Here is a 17526-nt window from a genome sequence, read left to right on the forward strand (position 1 = left end):
TTATTGTTTTTGAATAAACATTTCCAAAAACAAGCTTTATAGTCCTTACTTTGAACACTATAGTGACATTTAAGGCGATTAAAAGTTTAGTCTTTTTGTGAACCAAAGTGCAATTCTGGTCAGTATAAGGCTTCTAGAAATCGAAGTTACATGTTGGGAGAAAAGGCCTGGAAGGTAGAGACTTCTCACATCACGACTCCCAGCCCGTTAATATGCAGGGAACCACATCAGTCTGTTAACTAGTGAGGCTTCACCTTGGAATTACTCTTCTTGTTCCCTCCTGTCTCCCCCAAGCTTTGGTGTGATTTATTTAAGGACCAACCACTAAGACCTGGCTGAGGTCTTAGACCTTGGTCTAAGGCCCTGGCAGGGAGCTGTTTTCACATGTGAAAGGCTGAGGAAGGTGATGTTCTCCCAGCCATCCAGAAAAGTGGACAGCGGTCTGTGGAAGGCCCTGCAATCAGACTACCCTCTTCTGCCTCTTGTAAAGCTCGTCGTTCTGGCTGTGACACTCGTGACTGTGGGGTAGGTCTGAATATTGCCATCCCACCTCTCCTGACTCATCAGCCAAGCTGAGAGTGAGCCATACATCAGTGGTTTTTGCTTGCAGAGATCAGTGAATGGTTTCCATGCTCTCTTAAGCAGACCTCTGAGGCCTCTCATTTTCCAAGCATTGGCACCGCCACAATCAGCTGCTGGGATTTGAACACTGCTTGCTTACTTGGAGAACGCCAGATCTTTTTTTTTTTTTTTTTTTTTTTTTTTTATTACTTTCTAAATTGTTTTGGCAAAGTATAAAAGTCTGGTTAGAGTGGCACAAGAGAAGGAAAGAAAGCACACATAGGACTTTATGTTGGTCTTTGCCTGCCAAATCTCAGCTGGAAGCAGTCGCTATAGAGCAACTGTGCACAAATAATCCAATGGTGTCTTCCCAAGTTGCAGTGGTGCCTGGCTCTTGCTCTGAATAGAGGGAGTCATATTGACTGTGTCATTTGATGGACTGCTTGGTGCTATCAATAGGTGAACTTGTAGGAAGACTCCATAAAGAATCTACACAGCATCAGAAATTGAAAAACAAAATCTTCATGGAAATTGTAGATGTACATGCTGGAATTTCAGGAAATGAAAGTCTAATTTTTATTGTTAAGAATAAAATCATAGAATCATAGAATCATAGAATGCTTAGGGTTGGAAGGGACCTCTAGAGATCATCTAGTCCAAACCCCCTGCATATGCAGGGACACCTAGAGCACGTGGCACAGGACTGCGTCCAAGCGGGTTTTGAAGATCTCCAGAGGAGGAGACTCTACAACCTCTCTGGGCAGCCTGTTCCAGTGAACATACCCACTCCACACTGTGAACTAACAACATCTCAAGCAAAAGCCTCCCTCCAAGTCCCACATTCCCTTGCTGGGATGCAGCAAGGTAATCCCGTTGCCTTTACACCAGCCCACAAAGCAAAGCCTTGCTTCACTCTGGTTTTGTCTTCATGCAGTAGTTTCAACAGGCTGCAGGAGAAGGAATTTTAAAAAGCATCACAAAACCTCATGCTCTTTTTTTCAGGAAATAGTCTGTCAGTGTGCTTCTCAGCTGGTATCTACAAACTGCTAATTGAATGTCACCCTTCCTTATCTCTTTCAGCCCCTTACGTGACCTATCTAAACAAAGACCCAGCAGCTCCCTGCTCCTTGACAGAGGCTCTAGAGCACTTCCAAGTGGAAAGCCTTGATGAAATCATTCCTAATGACCTTAAAGAGAGAGAGCTACGTCCTCTGAAGGCCCCTCACAACATCACTGTTGTGGCAGTAGAAGGCTGCCATTCCTTTGTCATTGTGGACTGGGCCAAACCTGCTCAAGGAGACATGGTGACAGGTATTGCAGGAATGGCAGCTTTGGTGGCCTCAGTGCCTGGGGATGTGGGGCTGTTTTCCTGAGTGAGTTTGGGGAGTGAAAGAAAAGGAAGTTTGGTCAAATGAAGATCTTTGCCTTAAATTGAGTTAACCTCTCATAAAAGTTGTAAAGTTGTAAACGAGATCCTGAGGAGAAAGAAAGGGCTCTCTCTCATCTGTCAGGAGTAGACATGGGCCAGAAAGATCAACTCATGCCAATACAGAAGTTTCAAAATTCTGGATGCCTAACATGCCTGACATTTGGATTCCTAACATACGACTTTCATTCCTTTTAACCAATAAAATCTTCATCACCTAAGATCTAGGCTATCACCAATTTAAATTTAGAATCTTCACAAGTATTTATATTCCTCATTTACAGGCTATCTGGTTTATAGTGCATCTTATGATGACTTTTTAAAGAATAAGTGGTCAACCAGGACTGCAGGGAGTACTCATCTGCCAATTGAGAACCTGAAGCCAAATACACGGTAAGCTTTTGATCCCTTGTTTTTCAGTTCTGTTAGGAAAGTAAAACAAATCTTGCTGATTACTGATTATTTTTCTTGGCCTTGATATAAATGCCTCCATCTGATCTAGATTTTACTAATTCTGTTTGACAGCAAATGGATACTTCAATTATATGATACGTTTATCGCATTGTTGCTAATTAGATGACTCTGTGACATTTATATTTATTTGTGTATATAAAAATACATATCAGTAATAGAAAAAATGATTTTTTGAAATCAATTTGATTTTTTGAAAAAAAAAATCAAAAATCTTATCAGTATTTCAAAGTATTAAAACACTTTATTTTGTGAGGTACTTTCTTGAGATGATAGAGATTACCTAGGAAAGACTGCTGGAAGTGAGGAGGGGATGCTGGAGGGTACAACTCTGTTTTTGTATGTTCCCATTCTCTTCCTGAGCACATGCTGGCGGCCACTGCTGGAGACAATATCGAAAGAGGAGACCTTTGGTGTGACATAATGCGACCATTCCTACATCCTTGCATAGCCAGGATTTAATCACCCGTGGGCTCTACTCTATGATTTGTTTTTGCTGTCAGCTCACATTAGCTCTACTGGAGGAGAAGGCTTGGAGGTATATGATAAGGCAGTGACAATTGCCCAAACTTAGCTTGGCAGTAGCTTTAGGTCTTTAGCTTGCAAAAATCTCACAGAAAGGGCAAATCAGGAATACACATGTTGTGTGATATTGGAATAATTCATGGTGGTTCAGTGCAAAGTGATTGGGCATACAGGAGATACTTTAAAACCACTTCTTTTGGCAGCTACTTGGTGTCTCTTTGTATTTTTCTATCCAATTCCAAGTCTGAAACACTCTTGGTGCTTCTGTCTTGGACTAGGTGATTCCTTTTCATATACTGGTGACCTTCATAAGCTAGTGACTAGCATTTGCTGTAGACCAGGAGCATGTGTTGCTGGTGCTTTTAGGAATGTAGGAGTACTGTGGGACTGTACCCTGGAATTAGCGTCTGATCCTAGAGCAGGTGCACAAGTTCAGAGCTATGCAGAAGAGAGAGGAATAGTCTCAACTAAATGTTTTTTTCTTTTCAAAGTGATTCATAGAAAAGGACAAGACTGGATTAAAAGCAGTTCCTTAAGAGTGCAGGTCTTACTTGTATGAACAGCTGTATAAATTCTCTTATAGTTAAGAAATCTGTTTAATTGCTAAAATCATAAACCTCAACATAGAAAACATAGATCTATTTCAGCATGTTCTTAAACTAAAATCTTAATAAATTAACCAAAGCTCATGACAAGTTAATGTAGTGCAGTTGTTAGTTCTCAAATATGACCTGACACTTTTTTTTCTGATCATATTACAGTGCTTTTTGTGGTGGTTCTACTCAATTATTGTCAGTTTTGAAATAACTGTAGATGACATACTGTTCCCAGAAACAGCAGTAGGATGCAAGGCTCCTCATCACCAATAGTCTGCTGCTGACCAGGAAATGTTTGCAAAATGAGATGAAAAACATTTTGTCATGTCCTTGTTGGCTGTTGTAGGAAGGTGCTGAAAGCAGTTCCTTAAGTTCAAGCAGTAAGAGTCTGTCTGAACTTCAGGTGAAGATACAGCAGCATCGCGTGCTGCCGTTGTTTTGGAAGTTTACTACTCAGCTTGGGGGCAAGAGAAGGTGGTTCAGCACCAGAATAGAGCAGGTTGCCACAGAGGCTGTGGACTCTCCACCCTTAGAGGTATTCACAACTGGACTGGGTTGTGTCCTGAGCAGCCTAATTTCGGTTAGCCCTGCTTTGAGGAGGAGGCTGGACTACAGATGCCCAGAAGTCCCTTTCACCTTAATGATACGAGTCTGTGCTAAAGCCAGAGCCAAGCAGGCTTCTTGGCTGCTGTGATGTGCCTGGTAGCCTAATGCTCTCCTGTTTCCTTTCTCTATCCTTTCTCTAAGCCTCTCTCCTTCTGCCTCTCAGTTCCTCCTCCTACCTCTGCATCCCAGTCTCCCTTACATCCCCAGCCATTTTTCTCCTCCTCAGTTTTCTGTAGCTTCCCCTCCATTCCCCCACTGCTCACAGCTCATGAGGCCATGGTGAGGCCATGAGGCATCACCAATACATCCAAGGTTGCCCTGCCCGTGCTTCTCCATCACTTACTTCTCTGCCACTTCCACCCTCCAGACCCAGCTCCTCACCCCCTCACAGTGAAGCGTCCTTCTCCTGTGATCCCTATGGACAACGTGGAATGCCTGCTATAGCTCCTACTTCCCCGTGCCCAGCATCTCAAGGACTGACTGCAGAGGGAAGCAGTGGGGAAGGGAGCTGCCAGCCTGCCCTACATCTGCCGAGATGTGCGAGAGCTCCAAGTTTCAGAAGTTCACAATTTGGCTGAATTTGAATGGATTTTTTATAGGAGCAGCAAAAGGCTTATGCAGGGACTTTATGACTCCCCTGCCAATTTTCAAGTTTCAAAGTAGGGAAGTTCAAACACTATTTAAGCGTATTATTTCCCTAGCATCTTTCTGAAGAGTGGTGTAATACATTGGCCTCTATTATGCCCTCGGTGGAAGAAATAAAGCTTCATGTGGGGTCTGTGGTAGAATAGGAGGGCTCTTTTCAGCAGGAAAATTGTGTTTATCAGCCGATCTCATTTTCATTCTCCAAATCCACAGACGGAATTGATTGCATATTTTTCATCTTAAAAATAACTCCCTAACCACTAGTAAAGAGCCCCATGACTAATTAGGAAAATATGGCCTGGAGTCTACAGTTAGTCTAAAAATTATGTGTTTGCATCATGAAGGCATTTTGTGAGAAATCTCTGATTAAGTCAGATTTACTGTACACAGATGATATTGATTCTGCCCATTCTATATGAGGGGTTATTGGTGGTTCAATCTGTGGTGTGCAAGCCCTGTCAGAAAAGGGTTAGCATCTCAGCAAAAATCAGCTCCAGAAGATTTGAAGCTGTCACCATATCTTGGAAAACACTTTGAGGAGAGCATTACACAAAATTACAGTTCAAATTCTGCACATCCTGAGCTTTCGTCTACCTAGTATTTAGCTTTTACAGAACAGAACAAAACAAAAATCTAAATCTAAGGTAAGATTTATTTTCAGGCTGGGTTTCGCCTCCATCTGCATAGTGGAAGCTTGTCTGTTAGCTAAGCTCTGGTTGGCTTTAGTGGCATAGGAGCTGCTTCCTTGGGACAAGTGAATGTAAGACTTGAATTTCCAAAAACTTTATTAAATGCTTAAACAGCATCTTTGACATTTCAAACGCCCTCTTGAAAGTGGTTGGACCTTTTCCAGCTTTTCTGCAGGAAAGCTGTGGCAATGCCTCACGGGAGTGATTAGGTAGTTTCCTGATTTAAAACACTTACCCCTTACTGCCATATCTCCATGTCCCATCAAACCTTCTTCCTTTTGCACTTGATTTGCATTCCCTTTGGGGCTGTTTTGATCCTGGATTGCCTGCTACTAATTCCAGCCTTGTTTGGGGTCCTTCACAGGAGGTTCTCAAACATCCACTCAGGGCTCACAATTACAAACAGTGGCTTGATCTCCTGGCTCTGGGGGCCAGATGTAGTGAGAATTCTTCTTTCCTTTCTATATCCCCATTAAAGCAAAGTAGCTTTAATGTCCAACAAGCATCCAAATCCGCAACTGATTGCTTTGTGCCACCAGAACAGCACAAAACAGGTGAGATGTTGGTTTGGGAGTGAAGCCTTGTCACATGTGTAGGCCCACACCTGCCTCACAACAGCTCTGTAGGAATCTCCTCTTCAGCACAGCTCTGGTGCCTGCTCTTATATTTACTTTTAAAGCTTTGTGATACATCTAGTGGTAGCTTAGCTTTGGTGGAGAAGGATACTTTGCGTTAGTAGGATCTGAGCCTGGCAGGGTTTCCACAGCCCTTGCTGTGTTCTGCACGCGCTGGTGGGGACGCTGCTGGTGGGGCTGCTGCCTCTGTGCAGCTGTGCGCCTTTCACGCCACAGCTGGCCGGCATCCCGCCTCCTCAGCGCGCCCTGGAGAAAGTATGGGAAAGTCCTTATGGAAGCATGCATCCCGAGCGGCTGGGAAAATGATTTGTGGCTAGCACGCTGCTTGAAAACAGCTGCTTCTGTTATTAGTGTGCTGAGTGATTATCTCACTTTATAGCTATGAGTGCAAACTACTTATTTCCAACAGAAGAAAGATGCTTGGAATTAGGTCATAAAAATCTTTCGTTTTGCTCTAAGTGGCAGGTATGGTGATATGATTAGTCACAGTGTAAATGAATAAAAATAGTACTTACTCATTTTTATGTTACAATTTATTATGTCCTTTCTTGACATGTCAGTAGAAGTAGCATATAGGATCTCAAAGGAGCTTTATTTTTAGGAAGAATAGCTTTTTTTGCATGTAAACCAAGTAAAGTAACCAAATGTGTGGTAAATGCAAAAGTAACCAATGTGCATGGTATTGCATTTGCTGCAGTTGTGATTTTTTGTATGCTTATAGGTTATTACTTATACTTCTATACATTACAATTCTGGTTAAGCAAACTGCTATCAAAGCACAGCCAATTACTACATTACAAATTTTATTCTTTCATGTATTTCTTTATTGAGTCATGAAGAACAGCTAAGTTACACTGATTTTATATTTCCTGGCAAAATCAGCAGCCGTAAGGCAAATAAACAAAGATTCTGACTAATGAAACTCTCAAATGCCTGGATCTGGGAAGGATTTGGCAGTTTGTTTTTTATTTGTCATGTCTGAAGAAGAAATGCAGCCTGACTGCAATGTTTTATCGGCATTCTTAATACCGCAGTCATAGCATGCTCTATGGTTAAATCACCAATCAGCACATCATGAAACCTGGCTCTCTTTCTGACACTGCTACAGGCTTCTTGTGTATAAAAAGGCTTAGGAACTAATTTCCCTCATGTAGTGAAGAAAAATCCTCATGATTTCATCACTTTTTTTTCCCAACAGTCAGTCTCACAGGTTGAACGATCATGTCCCAGATGGCCGTTTATGTACGTGGGCACCTGAATACACAGTTGCCCTCTTTGCTTAGGCAACCAGCTACTGCATTATATATTAGATATGCAACTGCATGCTTTTTCCCCACTTAAGTAGATGAATTTTGAGCATGGAAGTGTTCATCTCCAGCTGCTTTTTCCTGTATTAAGTGTGAACCATGTGCCTCCTGTATCTCTTGGGAATGTTTTGAAGCTACTATTAACATAGGCATATGAAGGGCCCTGGAAGTTTCATACACAAGATGTTACTGTGTTGCAAAGATATTATCTAATTATCAGTGCTACCTGTTGGGAAGCATCAAAAAGCCAGCGATTCATACAGTTGTCATCATCATTGAATCATTACAAAAAAAAAAAAAATTTAGGCAGGAGAGCTTTCTCTCCTGCACTTCTGCTCAAGCTAAACCACATGCTGGGCTAGGTCAGTGAGGTGTTAGGCTGCCCTGTGGCCCTTTCAGGAGCCAGTGTGAGGAATAGCAGCCGTGTCCCTGGGTTTGGCCTCATGTACTTCCCTGCCCAGAGCCAAGTGGAAAAGGTGCAGCCGTGTGAGGCAGGTGTGGATGGAGCCTGTCACACCACGGGCCCAGGTGTCCTTTGAGGGCAAGGGCAGCCAGCGAATTAAAGCAGCCCCCTGGCAGCTGTGCTCTTTGGGAGAGTGAAGTGCCCAAGGCACAGCGTGAGCCGTAGGATGCAGCAGACCTCGTCACTGTGTGGGGTCGGGAGTGGGTCCTTGCAGAGGCTCTGACCATGTGGGGGCTGCAGGGCTGGCACCAAGGAGAGGTGACGCTTCAGCCATTGGTGGCTCAGGACATTCCTGTTCCCGCAGCCTCTGCGCTGAACTCCCTGACTGCACCAGCCCATGGGGCTTAGGAAGGGAGCAAGGAGGAGCTCTGGCATTCCCACCTGTTTCCCAGCAAAACTGTGTTTGCATGGCTGCTATCCTTCTGCTGAAGAAGCAGAAGCTATTTTAACATCTCTTCAGTGTTTTCATAGGAATTGGTTTCATTCTGTGACAAGCCAGTTGATCTTGCATGAAAAAATGGCATTTCTTTTAATGAAAAAGCAAAAGCAGGCTAGTTCTCTTCTAGTTTATCAGTGTGATTAGTTTCATCAGTGTTGAGCTATTCTCAGGAGTCAGTTTGAGGAGCCCAAGAGGAGGTGGGGATGTCAGGGAGCAAAGACCAGCTCTACTGGTTGAAGACAGCTGGCTGACGGAGAGCCCCAAGGTCCCACTCGGGTTCCCTTTGCGACCCTTGCATGCTGCAGTCGGTATTCCTCATAAGCTAAGCCCCTTTCCATCTGGATTTAACCACGGCCTGCAACCTCGCCTGGTTTCCCAAGCTGAGGAGCATCAGCCGTGTGACCCGGAAGGGAAATTACCGCGGGAGGCAACGCAGGCGCTTAGGGCCCTTCTTGCCCGAGCGCGCGCCGCGTGCATCGCGCGTGGCCTGCGTGGGTGTCGCGCCTCTGGAGACCCCTGCTTGGGACTGAGCGGGCAGGGCGAGCCCCGAGCGCTGTGGGGCTGTTAGAGACGCGTGGTCATACCTATTTTCTCTTAATTTCTTTACAAGAATGAATTTGAGCAAGCAAACCTTCAATACTGACACTTACAAAAATGCTGTACTTGAATTTTTTACAGTGGTCTTCAATTCTAGTCGGTTTCTGTTGGTCTGGAAAAAATAAAACGGAAGCAAAGAAAACATTAATCTGGAAAAAAAAAGGTCAGGGTAGGGACCAACTGAAAAAACCCACTGTGTGTAGAAATGAAATAAAAGTGTGCTTAAGATCACCAAGTGTCAGAATAATCTTGCTTCTGCCAAGCAGAGGGTGGCTTTCTAGTGGCTACTCCTGCACTTTGGGTTAAGCATGTGATATCAATACTGTGGAGATTCATGGCCCAAATAATCAGCAAGTCAACATATGAAGCTTTTTCATGTCATTCAGAAAATTTGTGATCTTAATGCTTCTAGAGTTTATAATTTAAGGTCAAAGGTTTGATTCTTTCTGATCTCAGAGTAATCTGACCCAGCTCTACATTGCAGTTTATGCCACTGATTTCGTGGGAGTTACTCTAGTTTTAAACTGCCGTCCCTGAGATTAATTTGTTTCCTTGCAATTTTTTCTTTTATTCTACTATTTTTAGTTGTTTCAACCAAAAGTGAATATAATTGTGCGTGTTTGTTGGAAGTGGGGTTAAAAAAAAAAAAAGAAAAAAGAAGAGATATCTTTCTGTAACAGCTGTCCCTGGCTGATTATCTAACTGCATTTATTGTGATGGGCACCTGAACTCAGCTGGTTTAATTCTCACCCTATTTTTATATTGCATTTTATTTATATTTTATAATCTAGCCATTGCTGTGGAATAGATGTTTTAATCTTATTTTCCTTCTCTTTTTGTTTCAGTTATTATTTTAAAGTCCAAGCAAAGAATCCCTTTGGTTATGGACCTGTTAGCTCTTCAGTCTCATTTATCACTGAATCTGGTATGCTTTGCTTTCTATTTTCATCTCAAAGATGACTTCCTAGTAATGGATGAGGCAGGTCAGAAATTGAAACCAGCATGGTAATAATGATAAACATCCCAAATTTGCTGCTTTGAGATTATTTTTAGGCTAATCATCTGTTTGCAATAAAGCTGGGAAAATAATATGCTTTCCTAATACCACTATGAAAATGCAAGTGATATTAAGGTGATCATCAGGGGAACAAGAAGTAAAATCTAAAATGCAATTTAAATTACTATTAATGTTCAAAAATATAGAAGCAATGGGAAGTGATAGATTGACCAGACATTTAATAAATTAACTCCCTAATTGTGAGCAGCTGAACAGTTGGAAGCAGTTGTCCCTGGAAGAAATACAGGAAACAATTGTTCCATCAGACGGGCAAAGTTCTCCTTTCCTTTTTTGACTTCTTTCACAGTGTTTAAAAGCACCAGCCCGTACTAAAAATAGTATGTTAAATGAGCTTTTTTTTTTTTTTTATCCGTTTCATTTTTTTCCACTGAGCCAAAAGCCCATGACCCTCTTGAATAACAAGGGATAAATTCTTCGATCTTTACTTGAGCAAAACATTCATGGTCCTCCAGGACTACAAATTTTGCCCTTCTGGCAATACTGGTGGATTCTGTCCCTGTCATGCCCCTTTTGTTTCATCCTGTTTATTTTGCTCGCTTCAGAAGACCCTTTAAAACCTACAGAAGTGAGTCTTCACAGAAAGGAGACAAAGATGCAAGATAAGTAGATGGTCCTAGGTAACATATTCACAATGCTTTAAAGAAATAATACAACCTTACGTATGCATCAAATCTGTTATTCCATTTCAAATCAGCCACCTTGTGAACTTTATTTAGCAGGTTAAATCCATCAAATTTACAGTTTTATTTGCAGTTCTGATCTTTCATTTGTCATGTGGCAAGAGAAGGTATCTTTCCAACTGGCACAAGTACAAAAGCAGTTGCTAAATCTAAAAGCAAGTGGTGCAGCTACAGCGATGGAATAAATCAGGAGAGAGAGAGATGACTAGTCCAGAGTGCTCTTCTAGTGGAGTTGAAAGGTTTGAACTGATGAACAACGCTCTGTTTTTCTGCTCATTCCTAGCACAGTCCTTGTGCTGGCAGAAATATTTGCCAGTGTTTTAGCTATTGCCCAGAGTTTTTTGAAAGCAGCTTGTGATCATGGGATTAAGTTTATTGAAAATGTTAACTCTTACACTCAGTAATACACAGAAGGGAAAAGAAAGCCTTTGCTCTATTTCATCAAACAGTAAAGGCGCCCTGGAATCTTTCTTTCCAAAGAGTAAATAAGCACAGTGCTTTTTCTTTGGGCATCTTATGTTCAGTAGGGCCAGTCACAAGATGCAGTGTAATGCATACAAAGGTGTTTATGCATTAGAGACAGTTGAGTTAACCTTATTCCACATTTATTCTTTTATTCTTTCTTTCAAACAGAGAGCATATAAGTTGAGCAGAAGCTATTTACATACTGGACAGCAGTCCCTAAGCTCTCTGGGTGGCTCTTACTGAAATTCTACCACTGGGATAAAAGGAGTTAAAATGATAGATTTTACACGTTCATAAATAGTGCTACACAATTATGCTAAAAAGGGATGTCTGAGATTTGCATACAAAATGTAGGTTACATTTCCCTCTGAAAATTAGGCCTGCAGGTGTTGCTTAAGCTGCATATGCAGGGCCCTGAAGTGAACTTTTCTGTCTGATTTGAGGAACCTCTGAAAGGAGGTGATCGGTTTCAGAGCTTGCTGACATTTTTGTGAGTGATGCTATATATTTGCCATTATAGAATGAGGTTTGGGACAAAATACTAAAATATTTCTTTTGTATTTGTTTCATTCTAGACAATCCCCTCCTCATTGTTAGACCACCTGGTAAGTCTGATTCTGGATTTTTTTTTTTCATAAAGTCCATTAAACGTGCAAAGCAACAACACTGATGTTAGAAACATGTTAACAGAGAGCTTCAGCTAGAGGTTTAAGCAGAAATAGAATTTTTTTTGTGCTAATTCACAAAGCATTTTCTATTTCAGAACACATTTTTCTGATCTTTGAAAAGAAATCTTGTGCAGATACATAAGTTTATCGATTTTGGCAAGTCTTATGCCTGGTACAACAGCTTTTATTGATCAGCAATATAAGCACCAGACTGTATTGCTTCTGAATCCATGTCCCTTAATTGCCTGAGCACAGACTGAACAGTGTAATCAGTCCTTCTCTAGCTGTTACGCTCATTTATATTGATCATAACACTCCTATAAATAAATAATGAAAAAAGAAAAGGTTCCAGGATTTGTAATCAAGCTGAATGAGAGGGATATGCTGTGAAGCTATTGAGCTTGCTTTGCATTTCCAGGCTAACTTTACCTCCTGCTTGTTTCTATGGTGCATTCAGCCCACCAGGAGAGCTCCTTTCCTGGTGCTAGGAACAACCTTGCTGACCAGAACGTTGGTACTGTGACCTTAGGCAATCCATACTTTCCTGCAGGGAAGCGGGAGAGAAGGCGTGATGGTTATTACTCCCTGTCAACTTCCCTAACTAGTTTGGCTAATTAGTTCAGGAACAACTACATCATTTGTGAAAACAATGTCCACTGTCTCCCTCCCTCCTATTTCCTGTTATGTATGTTAGCTTATTCCAGTGTCCTCGCAGATGTCTCTCATAATGCACAGATCCCCATAAGTCTGACACTCACTATGGGAGGCCCCAGAGAGCAGAAGCTGTGTCCTTGGCCAGCTTCAGGTTATTTACAGTCAGTAATTTAGGGGTCTGCTCATGCAAAGGAGGTCTTGGCAGGTGATGGTCATTGTATTTTTAGTTTCTGCTTCAGCTGGACAAAGAGGAAATATGTAGTTGTAATGGTAGAGGTAAGAGGTACCAGAGCTCTGGGAACCTCTGGAAATGAAGAGCATCTGAGAATTCAGCTCAGCTCTTACAGGAGATACTAGATGTATTCATCAGGATTGTTGGAGTGGGTCAAAAGTGATGAACAAAAGCAGGCTATTGATAACAATAATACTGCCTTCTAGAAATAGATAATGACTTTATTCTGAAGACAAATCTATGGCCAAAATCACAGAATCCTTTTGCTATGTGACTAATTTCCTAAAGTCAATCCAGTTATATTTGTGTCCATTCCTGTGGTGTTTTGAGGATTACTGATATGCTTCTCACGTGCAAGCAGTTGTAAGATTTGATCCATGTGCTTAGTGAGGAGGAAGAATTCTTAACAAAAACCAAAGTTACACTTTGAAAAGGTTCTTCTCAGTTGTAAACTACCTCAAAATAGCCCAGTGAAAACAAGGCTCTGGGCAGTAGCTAGAAAGTAGCTAGCCAGTTTTCATAGTGAGAGCTTTTTGTATCGGTCTGTATACATTAATACAAGAGCCATTTCAGAAGAACTTATATACCCTTGCTTAGTATTAAGCAAACATTTTGGCAAGCCAATTAGAGCCCTGAATGTTTTGCAATATAATTTAAAAGTTGTCTCTGCAATAGTGTTCTGGATAGAGGTCCTCAGAAAAGATCTGTATCGTCTTTGGCTGTAACCTAATCTGTTTTGATGTAATGTGAGAAAACAAAAGAGAAAAGTGGATTTCTCATTGCATATTTTTAACCAGATTGCAAGAGTGGACTTTATTTCGTAGACTGTTACTCCCTGCAGAATTTTTAACACCTGTTCTTTAGCAAAAAGATTAAATTTTATACTTAGTGTTAAAATACAAGTGCATATTCAGATACTGTCATTGTCTGACCTAAGGTCAGGCTCTGTTTAAAAAGAAAAAAATATATCCTTGTCATTGAGAACAGCACATGTCTTGCTAAAACAGTGAGACTGTTTACTTAAAACTATAGTTTTAAGCATATGCATAGCATATGCAGTCATTTTTTTTTTTTACCATTTTAACAGTTATTATTGACTACTGCCTAGAAGGAATTTAATCAAGTTTCTCGCCTAAATCTTCTTTTTTTAAAATATTTGTTCTTTAATTTTGATTTCTGTTTCTAGAAAGGACATGCATCTGCTGCAACATTTGTTTTAAAACACAGTATGAAATGTTAATCTGGAGAAAACTCAGACTAAAATGCCTACACCTGTCCATAATACTAATTTCTTTCTTCAAGGTGGTGAACCTATCTGGATCCCATTCACTTTTAAATATGACCCCACCTATTCGGACTGCAGTGGCAAGCAGTATGTGAAACGAACTTGGTACCGCAAATTTGTCGGAGTGGTTCTTTGCAACTCACTACGGTACAAGATTTACCTCAGTGATGACCTGAAAGGTAGGCAGCAAGATTATTTTTCTGAAGTGTGGTTAGTTGATGTCATGTCCATTTCCTCCCTTTCTTCACTTCTCTCTGAATCTATGAAAGAATCATGTAATAGTTTTGGAGTTTTTCCCTTGAGAAGGTTAGTAGTGACAGCCTGGCTGCCCTGCTTTTCCACCCATGGCCTTGTGCTTATCCCTTGGCATTAGCTTTTGGGCAGAGCTCTCTAAGCAGGAAACTGTTGAAAATTTCACTTGAAAACTTGAAAAAGTGTGCATTTATATACTAAGAAAGCACAGGGCTCTGTACTGTGAAAGCAAAGTTGTGCTCCCTACACATCTCCCTGTGAAGTCTAACGCTCGCCCTGTAGGCACATGGGCCAGGGTGGCATGTGGTGGGGTAGAGCTGTGGGCCCTGGAGATCCCCAGGGCCGATCACAGTGGAGAGCAGAGGAGAGGGACACGGTATTGCCCCACCTGCCCAGATGACCAGTACTGCTAAGAGTTAATACTAGCTCTTATTGGGATGTATTTCCTGAGAGAGAATGACAAAAACTTTCCATATTGCAGTTGCAGAGTACTGAGATTATTAGACAGTGCTAGTGTGTTATTTTTACGGCACGACATTTGCATTATTTGAAGACAGTGTTTGAATATGTAATAAACAGTCAGGGCGGCAGAACCCACGCCATCTATTAGAGCTGTCACTTGGGACTGCTGTCAAACTAATGGCATTGGCGTATGGCGCTGTTTTTACTTTCTCATTACACATTGAGATGACTGTTGTGGTTGAAATTCCTTCCACCTGACATCTGTGCTGCAATGGATTCTGTCCATGGACTTGTAAAATGGGAAATATTCCTTACTGAGCTAGAAAATATTCCTCTTTTCCTGAATTCCCCTTGGTCTCTCTTTTCAGCCACTGCTTATTCATAGATATATTGCTGTTTGTCGCTGTAATACTTAGCTGCTTTCTCACATGTCTACTTTCCTGTCACTAGAAGAGCATCCCAAACTAAGATAAGACTCTCTGCAATGATGAGTAAAATAATCTGTCCATGTCACTCTTCAGACACCTTCTATAGCATCGGGGACAGCTGGGGAAGGGGCGAGGACCACTGCCAGTTCGTGGATTCACACATGGATGGGAGAACGGGACCTCAGACATACATTGACGCCCTGCCCACCATCCGAGGTATGGCAACGCAGGAGTGGGATGCTGGCTGGGTGCTCTTTGCCCAGTCCAAATTAGGGGGCATGGGACTGGGGCTCAGAGGTTGGTTCCTGGTCCACAGCTGCTGGTGCCTCTCTGAGGAGTCCTGCCGAGGCAGTAGGCTGTGGGTCTGTGAGATAGTTTTGTACATGGCTTAATGGATTGCAAAGCTACAGAGGCTTGTGGGTGTTGAGATAAAGACAGGAAGAAAAAGAGAGAGAGGCATATAAAACCTTACAATAACAAAATGTAAAAAAAGGTATAATTCTATGAAACCTTTCTGCCGGTTATGAGGTCTGCTTCACTGAATCAAGTGACCACCTACAGCTATGCAAGTAAGGCTTTTGCAAATGGTCTCTGACCAGTTCATTCAGTGCAAAACGGATTGGAGAATGTCTAGTGATTAAGGTCAGACTGCAGCCCTTATAATATGGCCTGACAGATCATTTCCATCCTGGTGAAATTCTCTTCTTGAAGATGTTCCTCTGAGTAAATTGCCAGACTAGCATAGCCAAGAGAGTGACAGCTTGCTCTACAGAAGGAACTCGGTCATGGAAATCAGCCACTCTTTTCAATGAATCATTTGATTCACATTATTCCGGTGGCTTTAGCTTTAATGGTTTTCATACTAAGTTATTTGTTAATACTCTTTTCATGGTGGCCATACCAGGAAGAAACTGAAGTAGTCACTGACATTTATATAGCACAGGGAAATATTGCATTTCTCTATTCAAAAGAATTTAATCTAGTGGTGTATTACTTGGTCTAGGAGACAGAGATACAGAGTATGTGGAAATTTTATTATTGGCATGATCATCAATGTTTCAGATGTTCCAGTGCATAAACTATGCAGAAAAGAATGCTGTGCCTTTCTTAATGCTTTAAGCAGTTACATTCTTTGTACGGATGAAGGGAAAGGCTATCAGAAGGGGAGAAGAGGGCACAACTTCATATTTGCTGCAAGAAATGCCAGCTTTTTGTTTTGTGATATGCTGATTATTGATACTTCTTGCTTCTTATGAGATAATATGAGCTCATAAGAGGTCATGATGATGGTATTTTTTATCCTGGAGTCCTCCATAAATTTAAACTGATTTTGCAAGCTTCATAAATGCTGCTGAAATACAACCTCTTTTTACCACGAAATGCAGAAGCTCTTTGGCAGATTGCAGAATTATACAATAGTTAAGAGATTTTGAATGCTGAAACCAGTCAAAAGTAGAAGAAATATAAAGAATCAGAGTGAGTCGAGAAAAATCTAGGACAAATACCAGGGCTAGTAAATCTCTTTGATGAAGCTTCTTGGCAGACTGCTTCCTAGCTTTTATTTTGGCTGCGGGATTGACTCTCGTGGCACCTGTCCCTTTTGCAGGTTGCGTTGTCTTTGTCTTTCGGTGCAAACGGGTGTTTTTCTCCCCACAGGGTATTACCGGCAGTACCGCCAGGAGCCGGTGTCGTTCGGGCGCATTGGGCACATGACACCCTATTACTACGTGGGCTGGTACGAGTGTGGCGTCCCCATCCCAGGGAAATGGTAGCAGTCTGCTCCCCATCCCAGGCAGCACGCACTGGCCATGCTTTTCGGATGAATTCTACTGGAGGACTGTGAGCAGCTGATTCGAAAAAGGAAGAAATAAAGAGAAATGAGGCAAACCAGTGAAGACCAGCTGCTCAGGAAACCCCCGTCAAGCCAAACATGGCCCCACTTTATCAGCCAAAACCTGTGGTGCTGCTCGATTTCTCTGTTTGGGAGCGTGGACAGGATTTGAGTATGGTGCCCTACCTTTCTTCTCCAGGTCTTTACGGCACCAAGAGGGGGTTGCAACGTGTGCAACCTGTGAAAACTAGAACTGTATTAGTTATGCAAATGTGGAAGTGTCTTGTATCCCGCGGGAATGACCTAAGCATGCTGTGCTTGCTTAAAGGAATGCTCAGCTCTGGCCCAGCTGCCGAGCGCGGTGCTGCGGGCCCACTCTGCAGCCGTGCCACCCACCAAAGGCCATGTATCCTCCTGAAGACTTGCTCTCTGGGTTCGCCCACTGCTGGACTAAGCACCAAGTCACGATGTAAATTCACTTTTATATATATATATATCTATATAAATACAGTACTGTACATCTGCAGAAGT

General features: G+C 42.0%; 1 protein-coding gene across 2 annotated transcripts in view; it reads left to right on the forward strand.

Annotated features, from left to right (window-relative positions):
• Window positions 1-17308, forward strand: part of FNDC1 (fibronectin type III domain containing 1) — a 44033-nt gene extending 26725 nt beyond the window's left edge. For both annotated transcript variants that reach the window (XM_010212521.2, XM_088537072.1), the window contains exons 13-19: window positions 1642-1872; window positions 2272-2380; window positions 9806-9885; window positions 11759-11788; window positions 14040-14201; window positions 15258-15380; window positions 16821-17308. In XM_010212521.2, the coding sequence (XP_010210823.2) occupies window positions 1642-1872; window positions 2272-2380; window positions 9806-9885; window positions 11759-11788; window positions 14040-14201; window positions 15258-15380; window positions 16821-16936 (851 nt within the window). In that variant the 3' untranslated portion in view covers window positions 16937-17308. The remainder of the gene's footprint in view (window positions 1-1641; window positions 1873-2271; window positions 2381-9805; window positions 9886-11758; window positions 11789-14039; window positions 14202-15257; window positions 15381-16820) is intronic.
• The last annotated feature ends 218 nt before the right edge of the window (window positions 17309-17526 follow it).

The sequence above is a fragment of the Tinamus guttatus genome, unplaced genomic scaffold (genome assembly GCF_059628265.1).
Source record: "Tinamus guttatus ecotype Peru unplaced genomic scaffold, ASM5962826v1 Tinamus_guttatus_pri_ptg000716l, whole genome shotgun sequence".
Classification (NCBI taxonomy): Eukaryota; Metazoa; Chordata; class Aves; order Tinamiformes; family Tinamidae; genus Tinamus; species Tinamus guttatus.